Genomic DNA, 22,036 nt, shown 5'->3' on the forward strand with positions numbered 1-22,036 from the left:
AAAATGATATAAATGACTTAAAGAGGTCTGCTTGGTCATAAAATGATCAAATGAATCTTAAATTAATTTCTTGATTGATCTCACACAGCCTGACCTTTTTTTTAATGAAGTGAATGTCCTTTAACTAATCTACGTATATTTAATATCTTGCTGCTTTTCAAATTATGCTTTCTTCACTGTTACACTTTCACTAACCGTCTAATGTTTGTGTTTTCCTTTTGCTCTCTCCTCTCTTTTTTTCTTTTTCTCTTTTCTAATTTAGGTTGTAGCAGTCGCTCTGAAACATAAGCAATGCAAAACAAAAGCCTGGGTCTGCCTTGCATGCTCCTGTATCCTTAACTCTTACAGGATTGATCAAAGCATTGCCTCTGCCTGAAACAGACACTGCTTCCACTAATCCACAGTCTGATCTTCCATGTCTAACCGTTGCGTTTTTTTCTCGTCGGGGAAGAGAGGATCGGTGGAGGAGTGAGGTCCTTTTTTTTTTTTCGTCTAATATCTCTTTGCCTTCCTTTGGGTTTTCATTCTGTGACGTCGTTGGGGAACTCTGAGGCTTGTGAATAACTGGGCTTGTGGTGTCTGTGCTGAGACTGACTGGTGTGCTGTGGTCTGTGCCTGCTGACGGCTGCTGCCCTGGCCTTGGCCGGCTCACCTTCTTCTCTGTGCTGCTGTGATGTGGTTGTTCTCGCCGGGTGCCCCTGACTGACCACGCGGCTCTTTTTTTTTTTTTTTTTTTTTTCCTCTCTCTGAAACACACACACACACACACATGCACGCACACAAGAAACACACCGCTGGACATAAAAATGGACCCTACTACCAAATGGACCACTTCATTTATCTATGTTTTCCCTGAGGGGGTTTGACACACGTTTTGACAGGCTGCTTGAGTGATGTTCTCAAACCAACTGCCTCCTCTCTGCTCCTCTTGCTCTCAGTTTTTAATGTTTGTGCGACGGCATGTGCTGAAGCCCATGTCTAGACACAATATGCACTTTGTCAACAGGAAAAAAAAAAATAATCATGAACTCTTCTTTTGTTGTTGTTGTTGTTTAGTTTGGTTTTGAATAGTCATATTTGCAGTGTTTTTTTTTTCTTCAGGAGGGTCTCAGAGGCTTGGACAGTGTGATTTGCTCACTTGTATGTTGTCTTTTTGGAGTATAACCTGGTAAATTCACTGTTTTATGGGATGCATTTGAAAACAGGGCACTGATGAAGACCGTTGAAATGAAAAGTAACAGGTGAAATATTCCCTTCATCATTCACAATCCACATGGGAATAGAATAATGCTGGCTATTTATGATCCTTTTAATAATAATGTCCATCCATTGAAGTGTAAAGTGCACCTTATAAGAGTTATTTAGAAAGATACAGAGTGATTTCATTCTCTGCGCAAAAAAAAAATATATATATATATAAATCAGGAACCTGGCGCAAAAGTGTCCTATATCTTCCTAAAACATTACCTCTTGTGCGCGCTTGTGTATACTGTTTGTGATTGCTGGCTTCAGTTGGCGTGCTTGTATTTATGTGTTGTGTGTGTGTGTGTGTGTGTGTGTGTGGGTGCACGTGCGACTGAGTGAGCGTACTGTTGTGTTGGAATACATAGGATTGGTTTTCGTGAAAGACTGCAGTAAATGTTGTGTTGCAAATCCAATGGTATGTACTGTACATACATTATTTAATGTATAGCAAATGAACCTGATTCTTCTAATATTTGTACAAACATTTTATATGTAAAATAACTTCACAACATTTTTGAATAGGTACTGCTATGGCTATTACAGATGTGTATATATATTTATATTTTTTTCATGTATAAAATACTGTATAAAAGCTGTACAATTTTTTAGAATGGGCCAATACATGTTTTTTTATGTTATTGTAAAAATTCATATTTTTGTATTGCATGTGACTACCATTCTGTACACGCAGTTTCTGTTTTCATCCATGGAAGAGAATAAAATGAGGCTTGTCATGTAACAATAATGTGGACACAGTTATTTCAGTGTTGCAATGCAGCTGCCTTCCTGGCACTATGAAAATAGACTTACCGTATAATGACTCACTACCACACAAGTTAAATAGAACATTCCAGTTCCAGTTGTTGGACTTGAACTATGTGCACAGGGTGCATACAACATACAGTATTAAACTTTTGCATTTTTAAATTGTCTTTGTTTTTATTTGGTGTTTAATTTTATTTTCAATTTAGTTTAGTTTCACTTAGTTTCCAGAGTAAATTTGCTCATTTCACTTTAGTTTTAATAGCTTAAAAATGTTTGCTTTTAGTTTCATTTTTATTAGTTTCAGTATGAGTTTTAATTGGTTTGTTATTATAACATGGGGGCATTAGTCAGGGGCAAGGAGCTCAGAATAGTTGTAACAATAAAAACAACACTTTGAGAAGGCAGTTGACAGTCATTCACAGTCATGTAGACATCCCACATCTGCACCACTGCCTCCACATGCTTGTTGTGTCGACACATTTGATCAAATTTCCTGTATTTGTTTTAGTTTTAGTTTTGTAAGTTACAGTATTGAATTTCTTATTTTCTTCAGTTAATTTCTTTTCCACACCTAGTTTCAGTTTTAGTTTTTAATTTAGTTTTAGCCAACCTCAGCATATATATGCAGTACACTGCCTGGACAAAAACTAAAGTCACCACCTGGATTTAACTAAACAAACCAGTAAGAGCCTTCTATTGGATAATTACTGCAGTCGTTAATATGTTTCAGCTGGCTACAAGTTATTTAACCCCAACCGATGCAGTGAGGAGCCTCTCAGCTCTTAAACAACAAATACGTCAGGAGACATATCCTGTGATCGTGGAAAAGATGTTTCTCTGTTTCAGAAGGGTCAAATTATTGGTCTGCATCAAACAAAGAAAACAACTAGGGAGACTGATGAAACTACTAGAACTGGGTTAAGAACTGTCCAGCGCATTATTAAAAGCTGGAAAGATAGTGGTGAACCATCATCAAGAAGAACTCATGGCTATGTTTAATAGTGAACATGAGAGCGTTTCCACACAATGTGAAGAAAACTCAAGGGATTGGGACTAAACAGCTGTGTAGCCTTAAGAAAACCTCTTATCAGTGAGGCTAATTGGCAAAAAAGGCCTCAATTTGGCAGGGAGCATAAAGATCGGTCACTGGAGCAATGGAAAAAGGTCATGTGGTCTGATGAGTCCAGATTTACCTTGTTCCAGAGTGATTGGGGCATCAGGGTAAGAAGAGAGGCAGATGAAGTGATGTGCCCATCATGCCTAGTGCCTACCGTACAAGCCTGTGGGGGCAGTGTTGTGATCTGGGGTTGCTTCAGTTGCTCAGGTCAAGGTTCAGCAACGTTGTGAGCCCAAAAAATTAGGTCAGCTCACGACCTGAATATACTGAATGGGCAAGTTTCTCCATCAGTGGATTTTTTTCTTGCTTGACATATTCCAAGATGACAATACCAGGATTCATTGGGTTCAAACTGTGAAAGAGTGGTTCAGGGAGCATGAGACATCATTTTCACTCATGGATTGGCCACCACAGAGTCCAGACCTGAACCCCACTGAGAATCTTCGGGATGTGCTGGAGAAGACTTAATGCAGCGGTCCAACTCTCCCATCATCAATACAAGATCTTGGCAAAAAATTAATGCAGCTCTGGACAGGAATAAATGTTGCGACTTTGCATAAGCTTATCCAAACAATGTCATGGCGAACGCGTGCTGTAATCAAAGCTAAAGGTGGTCCAACGAAATATTAGAGTGCATGACCTTTTTTTTAGCCAGGCAGTGTATAAAAACAAATGGTGCACATGAGAAGAATGATGAATCATGGTTTCAGTTTTATAGAAATAGAAAAAGAGAGGAAATGCAGATAAACATAAGAAACATTAAAATGCCACCAGACATGCAAATTTAATCTTATTATGATTTTGGTGAGTTAATTTGGCTTTATCCAATGAGCAAAAATAAAAATACTGGCTCTGAGTTTGTCACAGCTGTTAGAATGTGACAAAGACTGGAAGCATATGAATATGTGGATTCAAGCACACATTTATTTATGGCAATACTTCTATATTTTACAATCCGATCCATGTAAGTACAAAAATATTGAGCAGCAATCGTGTTGGAGCATTCACACATGAACAATAACTAAAAACAGAAATAAAAAACATAGAAAACTGTCTAAATATATTTAATAATATAAAAAAAAGGTGTTAAGTGTCGTGTCTTAGGTGTGTAGGAAGAAGAGCTCTCACTCATGGAAGGCTTACACACTGTGTGGGTTTCATGTCTCTCATGATAAGTCCTCCTTGATAAGTTTAGCCCCCTGCCAACAGAAACACTGAAAGAAAGAAACCACTCTCTCCAAGGTCAATCATGAACCTTAAGGCTCATTTGAAGGTCGTGTGCAGTGTAGCAGCCTTGTAATGTTCAAAATCCCAGTTTGCCTCTAGGTGGCATAAAGACCCAACAGAAAGTAACAAGAGTCACCTTCAGTGTTTATATTCAGAGCCATGCCGTTTTTCTCATTTCAGTTTTATACAATTCACATTAAGTTTGGTCAGACTTTTTTGCCATGGTATGCTTTTTCATATGTGTATTATGCAATATTCAGGTGTAAAGAAGTAATCTTTCTATAACCAAGAACAACTGAATCAGCTTATGTTAAAATGAGCTACTATCTCCTACATTTGGAAACCACTTGAGCTTCTGTTTGTCAGCTGAAATGTCCAAATCTGCTCCAGAATGAATTGAGAAATGGAAGGAAAGATGACTCAGACTGCATTAAAGAGGACTTCTCTGGATATTTTCTGCTTCAAACTGATATATCAGTGCTAAAAATATGTTAAGCAAGAATGCTTGCATATGCATTGTCCAAATCAGGCTTGGCTGTTTTATTAATCCACTCTTGTTCATAGTTGTGATTAATAGCAGAACAGTATGACAGTGCATTACAAGCTTCCTTAGAAAAAAAAATGCCTTGCTTTTTTCACATTTCTGCTTATGCAGCTTTTCATGATGACTATATCAAAAGTTTATAATATGAGGCCTTGGAGCTGTCAGTAAAATGATGAATACTGCCTGCATTCAGTCCTTGAAACCTGTTATCAGTAAGGATGCATCTGAAGTGTGGCTTTAAGTAGCAGGAATGATGGATGAATTACACTGGTATCAATCCAACAGAAAAGAAAGGACCTTGTATCCTGGCTGATGTTGCACTGCAACCAAAAGCTCTTTGACTCCAACTGGTACGGATCACGTGACCAGCATTTGGTGAGAGGAAACTGTTTCCTTTTACTGGGAGGAGGCCAGACACAGACTGTCCTTTCTTTCCTCCGAGGCAATCAAAGCAAGCGACAATAAATCATTTGTTTGTTTTTGTTATTTGACCGAGCCAAATTCTGGACCTGATGTTGCAGGACCTTCGAGAATATTGATGCGTGCAGAACTGATGCATATGCAGTGATCAAGTCACATATCAAACATGCATAAGACTGAAAGCTGATAATTGTAGCAAACCTCAAATTCACAGAAATATCACAGCAAACTACCTTTTCCAGTTTTCTTAAACAACAACACATTTAAAGAGGTTTCCTATCTCTCCCTATTTCTTTAAACTTCAAATTTGAGGTTGACTGAATTTGAAAAGACAAGTTGAGTAACGATCCCAAACAAATAAATTTTTCTAGTCAAATAAACTTGATATCAATGATTTGCTAAACTCTGTACAGTAAATTCATTCATCATTTCAAGTAAAAAAAACCTCATGCTTATAAGTACTGCCATCTTCTGAAAATAAATGCTATAAATTTAAAATCTGATTGATTTTAATAAATAAAACTTGTATATTTACATTCATTTTTTTGAGAAAAGTTTAATTGATTCTACTAAAGTCCTGTTTGATTCCCCTATAGCGTATAACAACTAAACCATTGGGAGGATAATTTATGACAACTCCTGGTTGCAATTATCCACGGTGAACTGCCTTCTGCTGCCCACAGCGTGAACACGACCCAAACAGTAACTTAGCGGACCACTGACAGAATACTGTACTGCACTGTGCCTCTCTGCTCGTCAGAATCGATGAAGTGCACAGACTGTCATAAATTGTTAGAGATCATTGTCGTACTCCACACAAGGATATTCACAGTGGAGGAGTCCTCTGAACTCCACGATTCTCAGCCAAAGTCTTCTGCCAGTTCATCAGAATTCAGCTCAGCAAAATTTAATTGGACGGCTATCTCTAAATGGCCCTGTAAGTTTCCCAAGACTCAATGAAATGAAACCAGTAAAGTCATGTGCAGTGAATGGGCTTTTCAGGCTAGTGGGGTGATCTGTGTGCTAAACCTGAAGAAAAGTGCAAGACTGCACTCACTTACAAAGGGTAGAATTTATGGATTCAGTTCAGTTCAGCAGCAGGGCATGGCTTAGCAAAACCTGCAGTCCAAAAGGGATCAACTACTTTGATCATTTCAGTCTGTTCTGAGGACGCAGGCATCTTGTCGGGGCAGATGGTCGCCACCCAAGCAGATCTGGAGTTAATGTACTGATGGACTATTTTTGGTCCAAGATGATGCACCCTGACACACAACAGCCTCATTACCACAAAGACTAAACTTTACAGCCTCAATATCAGCAACCACTGGACTGGGGACTGTCCATTGTTCCGGTGGCCTGTTATTCCAAATTCCCCATAGTCTGAATAACGTCACATTGGACAGAAATCCCAGTTGTTCCCATTTGTCCCAAAAAAGTCCACTGCTCTGAAGATCCATTGTTCTGAAAATGCAAATGTGTTTTTTTTGCATGTAATATCTTGGTGTATTTGACATGACCTTTGTCGACATGGTTACAATAGTGACATCATGGTTAACATTGTGAAATGGCCGCAATTTGGATATTTCAGAGTGAAGGGATTTTGGAGCAAAGGATGTTTGTTTTGGGGATAATGAGCGGACAAATGGGCTTCCGGGATATTTTGGGGACTGTCGGGGTTTCAGAATAGTGGGTTGTCAAAATAATGGCAAGGCACCCATGAATCAGTCTCCTAATTCCTCTCCTCTTCACTTCCCCCTCTGCTCCTTCATCACCCCTTTTGGGATTCACTGATAAAAATGGAAGCACTGGTTAACACTGACATTAAATTCACCCTCGCTGCCACATCACCTGCCTCCATCCCAGCCAAGCACATTCTGTAACACCAACCTTGCTGATAACAAAGAAAACAAAAAGAGAGAAGAGCTCACTCCTGCCCAGGCTGACGAGACTGATAAGACCAGCAAGGTCACCCAAAAGCTTACCTCATCATTTTCCGGCAATCTTCTTCTCTAGAAAAGTAAGATCAGAGATTCAGGATTTAATGTTAATAGATGCCACTCAGTGGCAGACTCAGAGGGGAGCAAGGTGAAGTACCCTCTATGATGCCCTTCCCATCGGCAAAACATGGTCAAGTGCCCTATAGGGTGCCCTTCAAGAGGAGAAAACACAATGCACTGCCTTATAGGCATGTTAGGACTACATGTTAGGAAATGAATTGCCTTCTACATGCTTCATAATGGTTAAATAGTTAATAGTTCTTTGTGTGTTTGCCATTACAGAGACATAGTAGTTGTTGTACTTAAGTCACATAATAAAACAACTTTAACCTAAACTAGAAATTGAAAAAAAATTGAGAATTTTTTTTGCCCCTGTGTCTCAGACAGAGTCCACCACTGATGCCACTAAACTCAAATCACCGCCATTCAAATCATCACCAAATCCATGTGGTATCAGCACAGACGCAAGTTTTATGAGTGAAGCTAGAGTGCATAAGAGAGGATTCAAGGTTGTCTTCTTGTTTATTATTTCCTCCAGTTCGAGCAAATGTCTTATGAAAAATGTGCTTGTTTTGTCGATGTTGTTCTTCTGTTGTCCTCTGCATGTTGAGCTGCCTTTTTAAACCACAGGACACTGAAATACAGATCACATGTTTTTTAAGACTTTGCTGAACGACTGTCTATTTTGACTGTGGGTTTTTTTGTTGTTTCGTTTTTTGACACACACGTCTGCAATGATGACCACTCAACCTCCAGGACAGCAGCACTAAAGACCTGTGTGGTATTCTGGGTAAGTATGGCCTCACTGAGCATGTGACGGGGTCTTCACACTTCTAAGGTTGTGGCTTGGTGGGATGTTGCACTCTCTGATCACACCTGCTTTTTTTGAGATGATTATTTCTGCGCACACAAATGTTCAGTCAGAGTGAAAACACCACTTATTCTTTCAGGCTTCTGCTACTTTGCCCACCCCTTGTTGGGTCTAAGTCACTTCAGTTCTAAAATTCTTAAAATCAGAAAAGCTCTCAGTTCCTCCATATTAGGTATTGGGTCTGTCCTTTAGCATTACACAGTTTGATCCAGCTGAGGAAGAAACCTTGCAACATGTTGAAATTCCACACTAGTCAGTAGGCAGGAAAAGTTTCAGTCCTGTTATTATTAGACCTCAGTTCTGCATTTGACATGGTTGGACTTAATGCCAGAGTGCCACATTGGTTTGAATCCAGTTTGAAGGATAGGAACATACTTTGTGTCGATTAATTACACATCTGAGCGCGCAAAAATGACATGTGGAGTTCCCCAGGGCTCTATTCTCAGACCTCAGTAACTCTCATCTACATGTTCCTGCTAGCACAGGTTATGGAAAGAAAAATAATATATCCTCTCATTGTGATGCAGATAACACACAGATTTATACAACACAAAAAAAATGTTTTTGAACCCCAGAAAACTGATTTAAAGTTGGTGCTCACCTCCAGTCACTGATGTTAAAGACCTCAAATATATATCAAGAATCCCTGTTTAATTTTGGTTGGTCTTACTACACTTAACACTGTCATTTCAGGTCTATCCAAAAAGTCAATCAACATTTCAGCTCAGGTCTTCACAAAGACCAGGAGAGCGGATCACATCACTGCAGTTCTCAGATCTTTATCTTTTATCTTTTGTCTGTCAAAGGGTTGGTTTTAAAATACAACTACTGTTTAATAAATCATGGAATGGTTTAGGGCCAAAATACATTTCTGATATGCTGGTTCATTATGAACCATCCTGCCATCTCAGGACATACTTTAAATTGGGACCTTTGCCTGTTTTTAAGTATATATTTATTTGATTTGTCATGTTCTATTTTAGCTTATTTCTATCTGCTATTTTGTTTTGTTTTACGTTTTAAAAAATCCTATTTATATGTCTTTATATTGCGTTTCTTTTATATCTTTTCTTAATGCCTTTCTGTCAGTATGTGCAGGCCTTTGATGATTGATGCTACTGACAAATGGGACTTTCCATCACTCAAGGGAAGGTGTGGGGCTTTTGAGAAGTCGTCTGCTTTCCTTCAATTTCTCACTTCCTCTCGCACAGAATTAACCCTGTAATGTTTTTTTTTTCCTTAATCAAATTAAACATCACTGAATCCATAATCAATTTATCTGTGTAAGATTACAATATGTTCACTGCATTTAATCAGAATCTGTGACCAAGATCAATATGTGATGAAAGAGATTGTGGACAGCAGCATGGTGTGAATAAAGGGATGTAGGTGGTGTATTACAACAGCATATCAACTAACTGCTTTACTATTAGGACTTTACCTCGATTCCTGCAGAACAGATGCCATTGGAGTGTGGAATGTGTTGATTGATGAGTTTGGTAGCTCCTGTCTTGCATTCTGCTGTTGTCATCTGTAGGCATGAAGTAACTTGCCAAATCGGGCATGTCACTATAAATTTGTGAGCTGCAAGTGCAGGTGCAGACACATTGCAGAAATAACCACAACACGTAAGGAAAATACACAGTTACAGAGGAAACAAGAAGGGGAACTTCATAAAAAAAAATTCTTGCAATCAATGCAAATTAATCAGATTTTTTGTGTTTGAGTAGTGCTGCAGCAGTTCGCACTTCATGTGGAACTGACTGACAAAATGTCAGAAGGCCTTGTACTATTGGTACATGGCATTAAACATAGACTACGTAAATAATTAGAGTCAACTGTGAGCAATTTGGGCTTGACCAAAAATACACTAATGACAATGAAGAAGACAGACATATGTGTTTATTCCATTTATGTCCCCTAAAACATCTGTGGGCGGCAATAAAAAGACAAAGTTATTATAAACTATGCAAGAGCATCTCAGCATCTCAGCTTCCAAAATAAGAGACCTGTGACAGGCCTCATAGACAACACAATTACTACACATAAAGACTAGTCCAATCTGCTTCTTTCCTGCTTGTGGTAAAACTTTATAGGTCATATCTCTAGCATCATGCAGGCTGTGGGTTGAAGTGAGAATTTTGTAATGTGACTTTTACTCATGTTTATTATATTTGTAGATTCAGATGGCTGCAGCATTCACATACTATAGATAAAACCCAAAAGTGCATTGTTTTAATACAGCCACGAAGGCAAAAAGGGCAGATAAATGTACAAGATCATAAAGGTAGAACTACCTTATCACAAAGTGAGCGATCAGCCAGCATTTAGCACCTCTGCAACTTTTTATAGTCTGTCGCCGCACACGTCTGCGTGACCAACTTCAGCATCGAACAGAACACCAAACCCACTTCCTTGTCTTATTATAGTCCAAATGGAGAAGTAAGAGCATGAGAGCCAGATGAGTGTGACACTGATTACAGTCTTTGTCTCTCAGTTCTCATACTCATTGTTCATCTCACTTAACTTGCACGCAAAGCCCTCTTCTTCTTGGATCTGTATCAAGATTGCCTACAATGTAAGTGAGAGCTTGCATTAATACATACTTTTATTTCATTAATATTATATGTTAGTATTATAATATAATATTTATAGTACGGTCTTTATTTTTAGGACACACCTGTTAAGAACTCTAAGAGGAAGAAATACATGCTAACATACATTACATACGGTTACTATTGTTGCTTTGTAAAAGTTTTGTAAATGTGTGAGTGATGAATCTGAAAATTTCTACTATTTCTACTACTGTCAATGATTCTGCCTTTGGAATTCAACAGAATAATAGAAACAAATTCACCCATGTAGACAATAAAGTAAAATACCTAAATACAAACTATTTCAGTTAAGGTTTAAAAAAAAAAAAATAGAGGCACCTTAGCCAGTAAATTCAAAGCTAAATCAATGTTAGGATCATATCAGTATTTCAAATGATATATACTGTACATTACTGCTGACCATTTTCTTAAGTAAGCCATACTACAAGGTTTTTAAAAATATATAGATTTTACGAGCAGCTGCTGGTCTTCAACAATGTAAGAATGTACATTAATGAAATTAAGGTATAGGTAAAGTATCATCTGGTATATGTTTCATTGAAAAACTACTGTGTTTACAACCTTTTTTTTCACTCATGTTTGCTTATTTTGTCTCTTTTGGGTTGGATTTTTTTCAAAAAACACAGCTCGTTACAAAAGTCAGATCAGTAGCTAATTCATAAGGACCGGATGTCAGCGCTCGAGCACAGAGGTCTTTTAGGCCAACATACTTTTCAAATTCATAGGCAAGTAGCAACTCTAAAATCTTTTGTGGATGCATAAAAAGAAAAAAAATTACTCAGCATAAAAAAAAAGAAATAATGATATGTTATGAAAAAAGGTTACGATTAATCTAAATTATAGTACTAAAGTTTTACTTAAGTAAAAAGTACATGAGTATTAGTGGGGTCACAGGGGGGGTCAAAGGGTACAGAGGTCTATGGTTGCCTGTAAAATGGGATCAAATATAAGAATTTACTTTCTGACTTTACAATACAATTTATATTTATGTATATAATAAACCAGTGGAGGTCACTCCGAAAAGAGCAACCCTACAAGAATATCTGATTGTAAACTTTGTAATCGCCAACATTTTGATTACTAACTGTAATTTAATTCCATATTTTTTGTCAGTAACTGTAACAAATTGCAATTATATTTAACATTTACATTTAATTACACGTAAGCCGTTACATGTAACTAGTTACTCGCCACGTTATGACTAAACAAGATGTTTTGTGAGGTCACAGTGACCTTTGACCTTTTACCACCAAATTCCAGTCAGTTCATGCTTGAGTCCAAGTGGACATTTGTACCAAATTAGAGGAAATTCCCTCCAAGCGTTCCTGAGATATTACATTACAGTGACAGTATGAGATTAACCGTGGACAAGCTCCAGGTCCACATGCGCAAGCGGCCTTATAATCAGTAACAAATTTATTGTTATCATCAAAATGCATTTCAACTTGGGGTGCTCCCATAGCTCAGTTGGTAGAGTGTTTGTCCCATATACCGAGACAGTTGGTCCTCTGCAGCGGTCGCTGGTTCGATCCCTGCATTTGCTGCGTATCATTCCTCCTCTCTCTATCCCTTCTCCTGTCATATCTTCAGCTGTCCCTATCCAATTAAAGGCAAAAGCCCAAAAAATAATCTTTAAAAAAAAAAAAAAAAGCATTTCAACTTGTCAATCTGCCACCCCACCCCCTGCTGTTATTGTATTAACAAACGGGTTGAAACACTTGGTCAGTCAGACGTGACATTAATGTAAAGATAACTGACTAACAAAGTCCAAATGCTTCACCAAAAATCAGGGTCTCAATAAAGGAAAGCCAGGGTAGAAAAAGAACAAGAAAATGAAGAGAGTACAGAGGCAATCCTCAGTACGCATTATGTAGAATGACCCTTTTCAGAAATATATATATATATTATATAATTTGGATTATAAATATGTATGCATTAGTGTTTAAGCATTACTTTAATGTTGCAGCTGGTAAAGATGTGGCTAACTGTAACAACTTTATATACTAATTATGATAATGTATTAGCTATTATAATTTCTAATAATGATATATTTGAATCTGCAAAAAAGTAATACATGAAATGAAAGCATAAGTACCTCGATATTGTGCAGTACTTGAATAAATGTACTTAGTGGTTATTTGTAAGAAATAAATAAACACAAGCACAACACCATTTTGGTTTGAATATGGCTGCATCATGGATTATATGGTGCTATAGAGTGTGGGCTTCTTCTTAAAGCTATAATATATAACCTTTTGTCATTAAAATGTCTAAAAACACTAGACCTTGTAGGTATTTTGTTGAGTTGGACACACATTATCCCAACAATGATCAAACCTGGAGAAATCTGTATTAAATGTATTTCCCAAAACTCATTTGAAACTAAACTGCCGTCCCATGTCTTCTTAGATACCAACATGAACGGCCTCGTCTTTCTGTTGTGCTGCATAGAAATCCTGGGTGCATTACTGTGTGGAGCACAAACTACCGGAGAACCTCTTACTGCCCAGATCAGCGATAGTCCTAATCAAGATGAGTCCAACAATAAAACGACAGAATTCAACAGTGATCTTCCCAATAGTAGCAGTATTTCCACCAGCAAGCCTAAGGCCACCAGCCCGTCGCCCACCACAGCTGAACAATTGTTCAAAAGTCCTCACACTTGCCCTTCACTTGGCCCACAGCCCACCACACCTCACAGCATGTTTTTCAAGAAGGACTGTCTTCAAGTCTTAATGGTGACTGGCGGACTGATGATAGCCTGCACGATTCTGCTGGTTTCCACTTTGGTGTTGGTGTGGAAGGCGTGCCAGCTGAGCAGACGCATCAAGGCACTGAGCAGCGCTGCAGACCTGGCCAGCAGCTCTGAGCACTGGGAGGGAACTGGCAAAAAGGACAAAAACAAGTCAGAGGCAGAACCCAAAGAGACCACCGTGCTGATGGAGGAAATCAGTCAAACACAGGAGGAAGTGGGGAACGGCACCGCCAAAGAGGAAGGGGGGAAGGTAAATGAGGATGGACAAACAGGAGAGGACAAGAAAGAGGAGGGAGACACTTCCAACACTGAGGAAGCTTCAGCCGCACCTGCAGCCGCTGCTGAAAATCCACCCTCCCCAAAGCCTGAAGAGGAGGAGCCCACCAAAGATGTAGCAGCCTCCACCTCTGAGGGCACAGAGGAAGCAAAGGATGTGGTTTAGAGTGTGTGTGTGTGTGTGTGTGTGTGTGTGTGTGTGTGTGTGTGTGTGTGTGTGTGTGTGTGTGTGTATCTGTGCGTGAAGGCGAAGAGATTTCTGAGCAACTGCCTTCCCTTCCCTGAAGCTTCACAACCCCTTTACTGTAAACAAAGGATACTTTCTGCAGGTTTTCCTTTACTATAAGTTGAACAACGTGTGCTACTAAATCTGTCAAACTAAGATTTTGCTTTTGGTTGAAACAATTGTGAAACTGTATTTTTCTGTTATTTGTTCATATAGATAGGCAGTGTTTCAGTTAATTTTTTTTTAAAAGATGTATTGAATTACTTTGAGGATTTTGTAATTTGTATTTTCCTGGACGGAAAAAACAAGATGTAATTTGTAACAAAATACTTAAAATCTGTGTAAAGGGAATTCTAAACACATTATACATGTTAGAAAATAGCTATGTAGTACTGAACTGTGGAATCCGACCGTTAAACTGTTGCTCACGATTTCTGTGTTCAGGTTTTTTTGGGCAGATCTGAAACATGGTTCGATGATGTGCCGGAGCCATGGTCCCCCAACACTATATAAGCTCCACGAACTGACACAGAACAAAGAAAAATACCATCCTGTCACCGTCCTCTGGTTTTGCTAGCTCAAAAAATGTCTGGACATCTCCAGTAAAGCTGCAAGACGGAGTGTTTGTGCTTGAGATCGTTTTCAGGTCGTAGCGGTGTTTGACACTGGGACAGCCCCTCACATAAAGATATGTGATATGATCAGATATCACATGCTTAGTGAATGACATCCACTATCAGGATTTGATCCGTTCAGTTTGATAACATATGGAAAGACTAGAAAAGCCACATAATTAAATCATTTTATCAATATTCAAGTCAGCAGAGGGCTGAATGGAAAGTTAGCCAGCAGCCAGCAGAAATCTGCTGTAGCCTGTCATTTCTTTCTCCACCTCCAGCGCTGTATCCATTTCTCCTTATACACGATGTAGGCAGGGTTAAGGTCAGACCCATATAAAACGTGATATTATTTTGTATAGATTTTGTATTTTCAAATTGCAAATGACTTGTATCTTAAATATAACGTCCGTTCCAGTATTTTGTATTTGAATTTTGACATTTGATGAGCAAGTGTTTGTAGCAAGATATTTTTTTACTTATGTGTGCCCATTTCTGTTTGTGTGCTATGAATATTAAAATATAGTATATATATATTATATTACACTTTTGTGCATGTCAAATTCATAACGCTTCACTTTTTGAGATGTACATACATTTCTGACACATACGATATATATGTTACAATCTGAGGAACTGAATTTATTACAGTGCGTTCATTTCCTAGTTAGTTGCGGCTGTGTAACATGTGGGTGTGTAAGAGGGAGGGAGACAAAAAGAGGTCTGCTTGATTAGCAAGCAGAGACTGTGCTTCTTCCGGGCAGTGCTGCTCAACTCAGAAAGAACGCTCCCTTTCACCTCAGCCAGAGCCGACAAAGCCACACAAAAAACCTTTTCAAAAAACCAATATGTGGTTGTTTCCGCCGTCCTGTGCAGATATTTGTTCATCTACTTACTCATGGCGTCATGGAGCTTTCATTAAAAAGTCTGAATAGTTTGTCCCATCTCGATGCAGCCGCTGCTTCAACTCCAGCTCAACTCTGACAGCAACCAGAGGAAAACATTTTGAGGTGCGGTAGCTCTGGGTGATGTGCAAGTTTAGAAATAGGATGCAGCCATCCTTAGTGAAAGTAAATATCAATATATAGTATTTATTGTACTTATTTGTGAATTGCACATTTAACATTCAAGGTGAATAAGGCAAAACTCTTTGCACAAGTCAAGTCCTTTATCAAGACAGACAAGTCCCAAGTCAAGATCCAAGTCAAGACTGAGCAGTCCCAAGTCAGGTCCCACAGCCTAAACTTTGAGTTTCAAGTCGTAAATATATCATAATGTAACAATGAGTTTCAAGCCTCATTGATTTACAAAATTACTTAGCTGTTTTGTTAATGTTAGCTAAGCATCAGCTCACCAATATTAGCCTTGACTTACCGTTTTTAAGTCCACACATTGAACAAAACTGAAGGTTGTTGTCTCTCCATCTGTGATTTGCGTACTACAAATCCTTTACAGCGTAGTTTTGTAATTAAAATTATCTTTGGTATCACTTTTTCCAACTGAGGCTCGGTAATGTACATTACATTCTTCTCAATAACATGCACAGTCAAACATTACCACAGTCATCTACAAGATAATCCTCGAAACCAAATCTGAAATACTTTTGTGGACTGGCCACGTCCATGATAGATGCCTTTTTTTTTTGGCCTGTTGATCTGTCGCACTAGAAATCGCCTAATCGTGTTTCAAAAACAAAACTTAACATCACCATATCTAGAAAAATGCAAATATGTCATTTAAAAATATGTAAGTTTAAAAAAGGCCTTTAGCTCAATCTCTTCCAAGTCCAAGTCAAGTTTCAAGTCAGGTCAGGTAGGTATTGTTTTCTTCAATGTGAGTGAAGACTGGGTGGAGGGGAGTGGAGATGGCGTCCTCTGTGGATCTGTTAGTTCTGAATACAAAGCGCTGATGATCCAGACTGGTTTGGTTGCCATCCTTTATGTGCTAGAGAACCAGTTTCAAAGCACTTCATCAGAATACCAAGTCTTAAATCAATATTAGTCAAGCAAGTCACAAGTCCTCAAATTTGTGACTCAAGTCTGACTAGGATCAACTTCTTTGACTTCAGTCCCCCACCTCTGCTGATCACCTTCTGTATCACTGTTGAACCGTTCCTGTATGTGGTAGAAGTGCAGCATTGCAGTGCAGGATGGAGAGTTGCCTGTATTGCTGATGGCAGGTGGGAAGCTGCAGTGGTCGGGAGTCCTCTGCAATAAATCTTCAAGGTTTTTGTGGCGGTGTCTAAATTTAAACAGGGAAAATAACAACCAATTACAGTGCAGTATTACTTTGTAAAAGGATACTTTAGAGGGGCATGATATTGATTTAGGTGATAACTGATAACAGTCTAATTTATTTTGAGGACAAACAGAACTGCAATCAGTCAATTAATCTAACCACAACAATAGTTGTCACTTTAAATGCAGAGGTAAATCCTGAAAGCTGCCAGATAAGAGATTGAGGAGTTTCTTCTGTAGCAGCCTTGTATGCAGGGACCCCCTCCATTATGCGCTCCATTTCTCCTTTCCCCCCCTTTCCTAATACCCCCCCCCCCCTCCCCCCCACACACACACACACACCCCACCCCTCCCTCACTTCTTCCACTGCACAGAGTAAATCCAGAGCCTGCAGTGCCTGATCGCGCTAACCCAAAAGATCCATATAAGAGGCAGAGAGGACAAAAGGACCAAACTGCAAGGCAGTGAGGATAACTTCAAAAAAAAAAACCTGCACTGGACAAGTGAGCAAGGGTCAGATTCTATGAGGGGATAGAAAAAAAAATTCACCTTCAGCAGAGCAGCAGCTGGTCCTGAGCTTGAAAGCAGGAGAGGGAAGAGGGGCTGGACAGCAAAAAAGGAGCAGAGAAAAGTGACTGGAATGATAAGATGAGAAGGTGAGTTATGGACAAAATTCAAAGACTTTTTTTTACACACACATTGTGCCACACCCCGGCTCACATATACTGCAGTGTTAGAGCTCCTGGCTGTGTCTGTGCCTGCCTTCGGACCAGCTGATGCATGAGTTCTCTGTGGAGTCATTAATAAAACCCATCTATTGAGCTACTTCTCCTCCTCTGAGAGCATGGGACTGACTGCTCTGACAACCACTGATGACTGAAGACGCAAACTGATGCCAGGGAAAATGACTACGGGGATTTCTCATCCTTTGTGATGAATGATGTTCCTGAATAGACTAGAAATATCCTCTCACAGATCAGGTCAAATATTTATCAGTTGTAAAGAAAGGACACATTTTAAACTTCTGCTGATGGTGCATACTGTGTATATACAGTATGGGCATTTCTCAAAAGTACCCTGCTGCAGCATCCCTACAAACATTCCTCTGATGGTTGGGGGACTGAGTTTGGCATGAAATGTGAATGTATCTGCAAGCAATGCAGTGATGTGCAGCAAATGGAGCAGCCAGTGTGTCTGTATGTACAGCACCAAGAAATAGAGAGGGATAATTAGAGCCTTTATTTACACTGGTATCATTAAATCTTCATTCCAGTAAAAAAAAAAAAAAAAAGAAAGAAAGAAAGAAATCTAAATTACTTTCCTTCTTAACAAAATGCAATATCTAATGCAAAAACATGAATGAAACATAATTTATCATCCATCACTGAGTCGATTATCTTATCTTAACACCTCATTGTGTTAAAATCAGTTAGACTTCTGACAGTCATATCAAATCTATAACCACCCACACTCAAACTTTCACTAATGCCACACAAAGAGGAACTAAGCCATGACATTTAACATATTCATTCTTGTTTTTACTGATCATATATATAAACAACTTTGCCTCTCCTACCACAAAATTAAAGCTATAATACAGTACATCTCCACATTTAAAAGACTAAAAGTGCTACACCTGTGTTATATATTTTATTGCACTTCATTATTCTGAATGTTTCCAATGTTCAAACCCAGAGAAATCTATATATTATTCAAGGTAACGATTAGTACATCAGCTACATCAGAAGTGTGGATCGAAGTCTGCAAATGTCTGTGAATGTGAATAAAACTTAAATGTAATGTTGACTTCTGCTCGAGTCATGTCATATAGATTTTCATTTGCGATATAGTACTGCAGGAATGATGTATTTTGGTATGCCAACCTGGAATTTAGCATCACTCTGGTTCATTTTCAAACTAACACCACTTTTAGGATTTTTGTAAAGTAAATGTAAAAGTTAAAAGCTAGCATTGGGCTATAAACAAACTACACCACAGTTGCGTGATTCAGCATCACCACTAAGTGACTAGTGAATGATCCCACTCTACATCAGTGTGATCAAACTGCATGTGAGGTTATAGATCACAAGTAACTGAATACCACTTGCCTCACCCTCCCCTTCCAAGCACCTAGGTGACACTACAGTGGCAGGAAAGACTCTCAGTGCCAGTGATTGGTTTGTCCATTCTGGGCTACTGTTGAAACAAGGTGGTGCAACATGGAGGTTTCTGTGGAAAACACCCTCTGTAAACATAAATATCCCTTTCTAAGGTAACAAAATGTATTATTTTCAGCTGATTATATACTAATGACAACATAAATATTGTATTCCATTTCTGTCATAATTTGCCAAGAAAGTCCCCTAAATCTTACACACTGGACCTTTAAATATTTGCCGTTTCTTTGCATTATTCTTTCTATACCCAGCACCAAACATGAAAGAGAGAGAGATGGTGGAGCTTTGAACAAACGATGAAACAAGTTTGATTCAGCACTGTCCTCTGCAGTCACTATGCTTCTCCTGCATATAGCGAGTTTATGTTTCCTGTGTTCGCTACTGGAGCAGACTGCAGGCATCATTTCTGCTCTCACTGTGTGCCTCCTGGAGTTCAATAAGATGATGTGTAAGACAAACTCTAACATTCTTGTCTCCCTGTCTTTCCTCTGGCAGGTATGTGCTGCTGAAGCTCCCCCCTAATGAGGCCCTGTTGGAACTTCTACTCGTGTTGCTGCTGGGATTGCACGTCCTGGCCGTGTGTCCCTCCATGTGCTCCTGTAGCCGCAGCCACAGAGAGGTCGACTGCTCCTGGAGAGGTCTGAGACAGCTGCCCGATGGCCTGCAGCACAACGTGCGCTCCCTCAACTTGTCCCACAACCGATTCCACAACCTGGACGGCCAGCTCACAGCATACACCCACCTCCGCTTCCTCGATCTGTCTCACAACCGGCTGAGCCACCTGCCCACTGGCTTGCCGCGTTCTCTCTGGCATCTTTATGCTGCCTCCAACCGCCTCCAGCTGCTGGACAAGAATGACACAGTCTACCAGTGGAACCTGCGAATGCTCGACCTGTCCAATAACAAGCTGGAGCGGGCCATCTTCATAAACAACACGCTTATAAATTTGTGCACGCTCAATCTGAGCCACAATCACTTCTGGACTATGCCGACCAACATGCCTGCACACCTGGAGGCTATTGACCTATCGCACAACTTGCTCATGAAGGTGCTGCCGGGATCTCTGGACCGGCTTTCCAGGCTAACTTACTTCTATCTGCATGCTAACCGCTTCTCCACGCTGCCCTTTGGTGTGTTCGACAAGATGACATCACTGAGGGTCATCACTCTGGGCGACAACCCTTGGGCCTGTCACCTTTATGACGATATCCGCTACCTGATCTCCTGGACTCAGAATACCCCTGCCCGCGTCCTGGGTTGCCCCTGCCACACCCAGCCTGTCTGTGGAGGGGTGCGCCCAGTCAGGACTGGAGGGTGGCACTTTGCCTCCTACAACCTCCCACCCTTGGCAGCAAGTGCCCAGGACCTGAGCCCCATGCCCCCTGAGGCCAGTGTCACCGAGTGGTGGTACTTCTCTGTTTCTGCCCTGTTAAGCACCCCAAACACCCCAAAAGAGACTTGGAATACACCACACCACCCCTTCACAACCACACCCATCAGCATCTCCACACTGCTGCCCAGAAGCACAGACACACACCTGACTATTAATCACCTTTCAACAACTGCCAGCCCGGCTGATTCTCATGTCATCACAGGCACAAAGGAAGACACCACTGACGTGTCCCCTTATACCGACACAGGCTTTGTCACCTCAACACCCATCAGGGCAGACATGACTCTGGCTACAGACCAATTCTTTACGACAGAGAGCCCCTCCGTCCAAACAAAGAAGACAACCACTCTTCGCACCAGGAGCGTGAGGAGGCAGAATCAGTCCCGTCCCAGCGTCATCAGCAACAGCAGTCCGGCTCCTGCTGCCTGCTCCTCGCTCCCTCTGCTGCACAACCTGGGGCTTCTGTCTCTCATTCTGCAACAAGTCCTCTGAAAGACAAGTGGAAAACACTGACAGCTCAGTGTGATGTCTGCATATGAATTTACAGCACAAACAAACACAGCTCACATATGAGCCTGGTGTCGTACTGTTATGTTTGTATATAACCAACTTTCTCAGCAAAAGGCCATTCACAATATGATGACTTTATGATAGGTTCTCTTAATCCCCGATCTCCTGAATACAAACCCCTGTTCCAAAATTTTGGAACGCTGTGTAAAATGTAAATAAAAACAGAATAAAATAATTTGCAAATACTTTTTAATTTATCAATCACACATTTCATGTTCCAACTGACAAACTAGATTATTTTCTGTAAATATACACTCATTAAGAATTCAATGCCTGCAACACATTTCAAAAATAGGAACACAGGCCCATGGCATGGGTAACTGTGAAAATGCTGAAAGGTACATACAGGTGTTTGGAGCAACATATACTGCCGGCCAGATGTCGTCTCTCTCTGATTATTTCAGCAAGACAGTGCCAAGACACATTCTGCACGAATTTCAACAGTGTAGCTCTACAGTAAGAGTACAACTACTAGAATGGCCTGCCTGCAGTCCAGACCTGTCTCTCATTGAAAATGTGTGGTGCATTATGAAGTGCAAAATACAGCAATGGAGACAACCTTAACCTAACTGCTGAGCACCTGAAGTCATATATCAAGCATGAGTATAAAAACAAAAATAGCTTGCAAAACTTCAACAATTAGTGTCCTGAGTGAATGTTGTTAAATGAAAAGCTGATGTAACACAGTGACCCTGTCTTTTTTTGGAATATGTTGCAAGCTTCAAATTCAGAATGAGTATATCTTTACAATAAGTAAATAAATAAAATGCATAAATAAAATTAATCAGTTTCCTTTGTAGTGTAGTCAACTGAATCTTGGTTAAAAAGCATTTGCAAATCATTGCATTATGTTATTGTTTATGTTTTCCACAGTGCCCCACCTTCTATGGAATTAGAGTTTATGTGGTATGAAGCTGCTTTTATGATAATTGGTCAAAAAAACTTTTCTAATACACTTTTTACAAGCCTGCACTGGACTGAACT

General features: G+C 39.8%; 3 protein-coding genes across 5 annotated transcripts in view; all 3 read left to right on the top strand.

Moving 5' to 3' along the window:
• The window catches only part of ksr1a (kinase suppressor of ras 1a), a 46,268-nt gene extending 44,278 nt beyond the window's left edge, over nt 1–1,990 (top strand). For all 3 annotated transcript variants that reach the window (XM_084730900.1, XM_084730896.1, XM_084730898.1), the window contains one exon: nt 263–1,990. In XM_084730900.1, the coding sequence (XP_084587026.1) occupies nt 263–269 (7 nt within the window). In that variant the 3' untranslated portion in view covers nt 270–1,990. The remainder of the gene's footprint in view (nt 1–262) is intronic.
• Nucleotides 1,991–13,216: 11,226 nt separating this feature from the next.
• Nucleotides 13,217–14,467, top strand: LOC146318762 (uncharacterized). Its single transcript, XM_084730612.1, has one exon. The coding sequence runs from the start codon at nt 13,219–13,221 to the stop codon at nt 13,996–13,998; it is 780 nt and encodes a 259-aa protein (XP_084586738.1). The 5' UTR covers nt 13,217–13,218; the 3' UTR covers nt 13,999–14,467.
• A 3,093-nt stretch (nt 14,468–17,560) lies between these two features.
• LOC146318763 (oligodendrocyte-myelin glycoprotein-like) lies at nt 17,561–21,642 on the top strand. The gene is made up of 2 exons (XM_084730614.1): nt 17,561–17,568; nt 19,585–21,642. The coding sequence occupies exons 1-2, from the start codon at nt 17,561–17,563 to the stop codon at nt 20,972–20,974; spliced, it is 1,398 nt and encodes a 465-aa protein (XP_084586740.1). The 3' UTR covers nt 20,975–21,642.
• Nucleotides 21,643–22,036: the final 394 nt, after the last annotated feature.

The sequence above is a fragment of the Lutjanus erythropterus genome, chromosome 11, assembly GCF_056507025.1.
Source record: "Lutjanus erythropterus isolate fLutEry1 chromosome 11, fLutEry1.hap2, whole genome shotgun sequence".
NCBI classification, from domain to species: Eukaryota; Metazoa; Chordata; class Actinopteri; order Lutjaniformes; family Lutjanidae; genus Lutjanus; species Lutjanus erythropterus.

Bases quoted from the DNA above. Each gene is read 5' to 3' on its own strand.
- LOC146318762 (XM_084730612.1), top strand. From the start codon at position 13,219: ATGAACGGCCTCGTCTTTCTGTTGTGCTGCATAGAAATCCTGGGTGCA.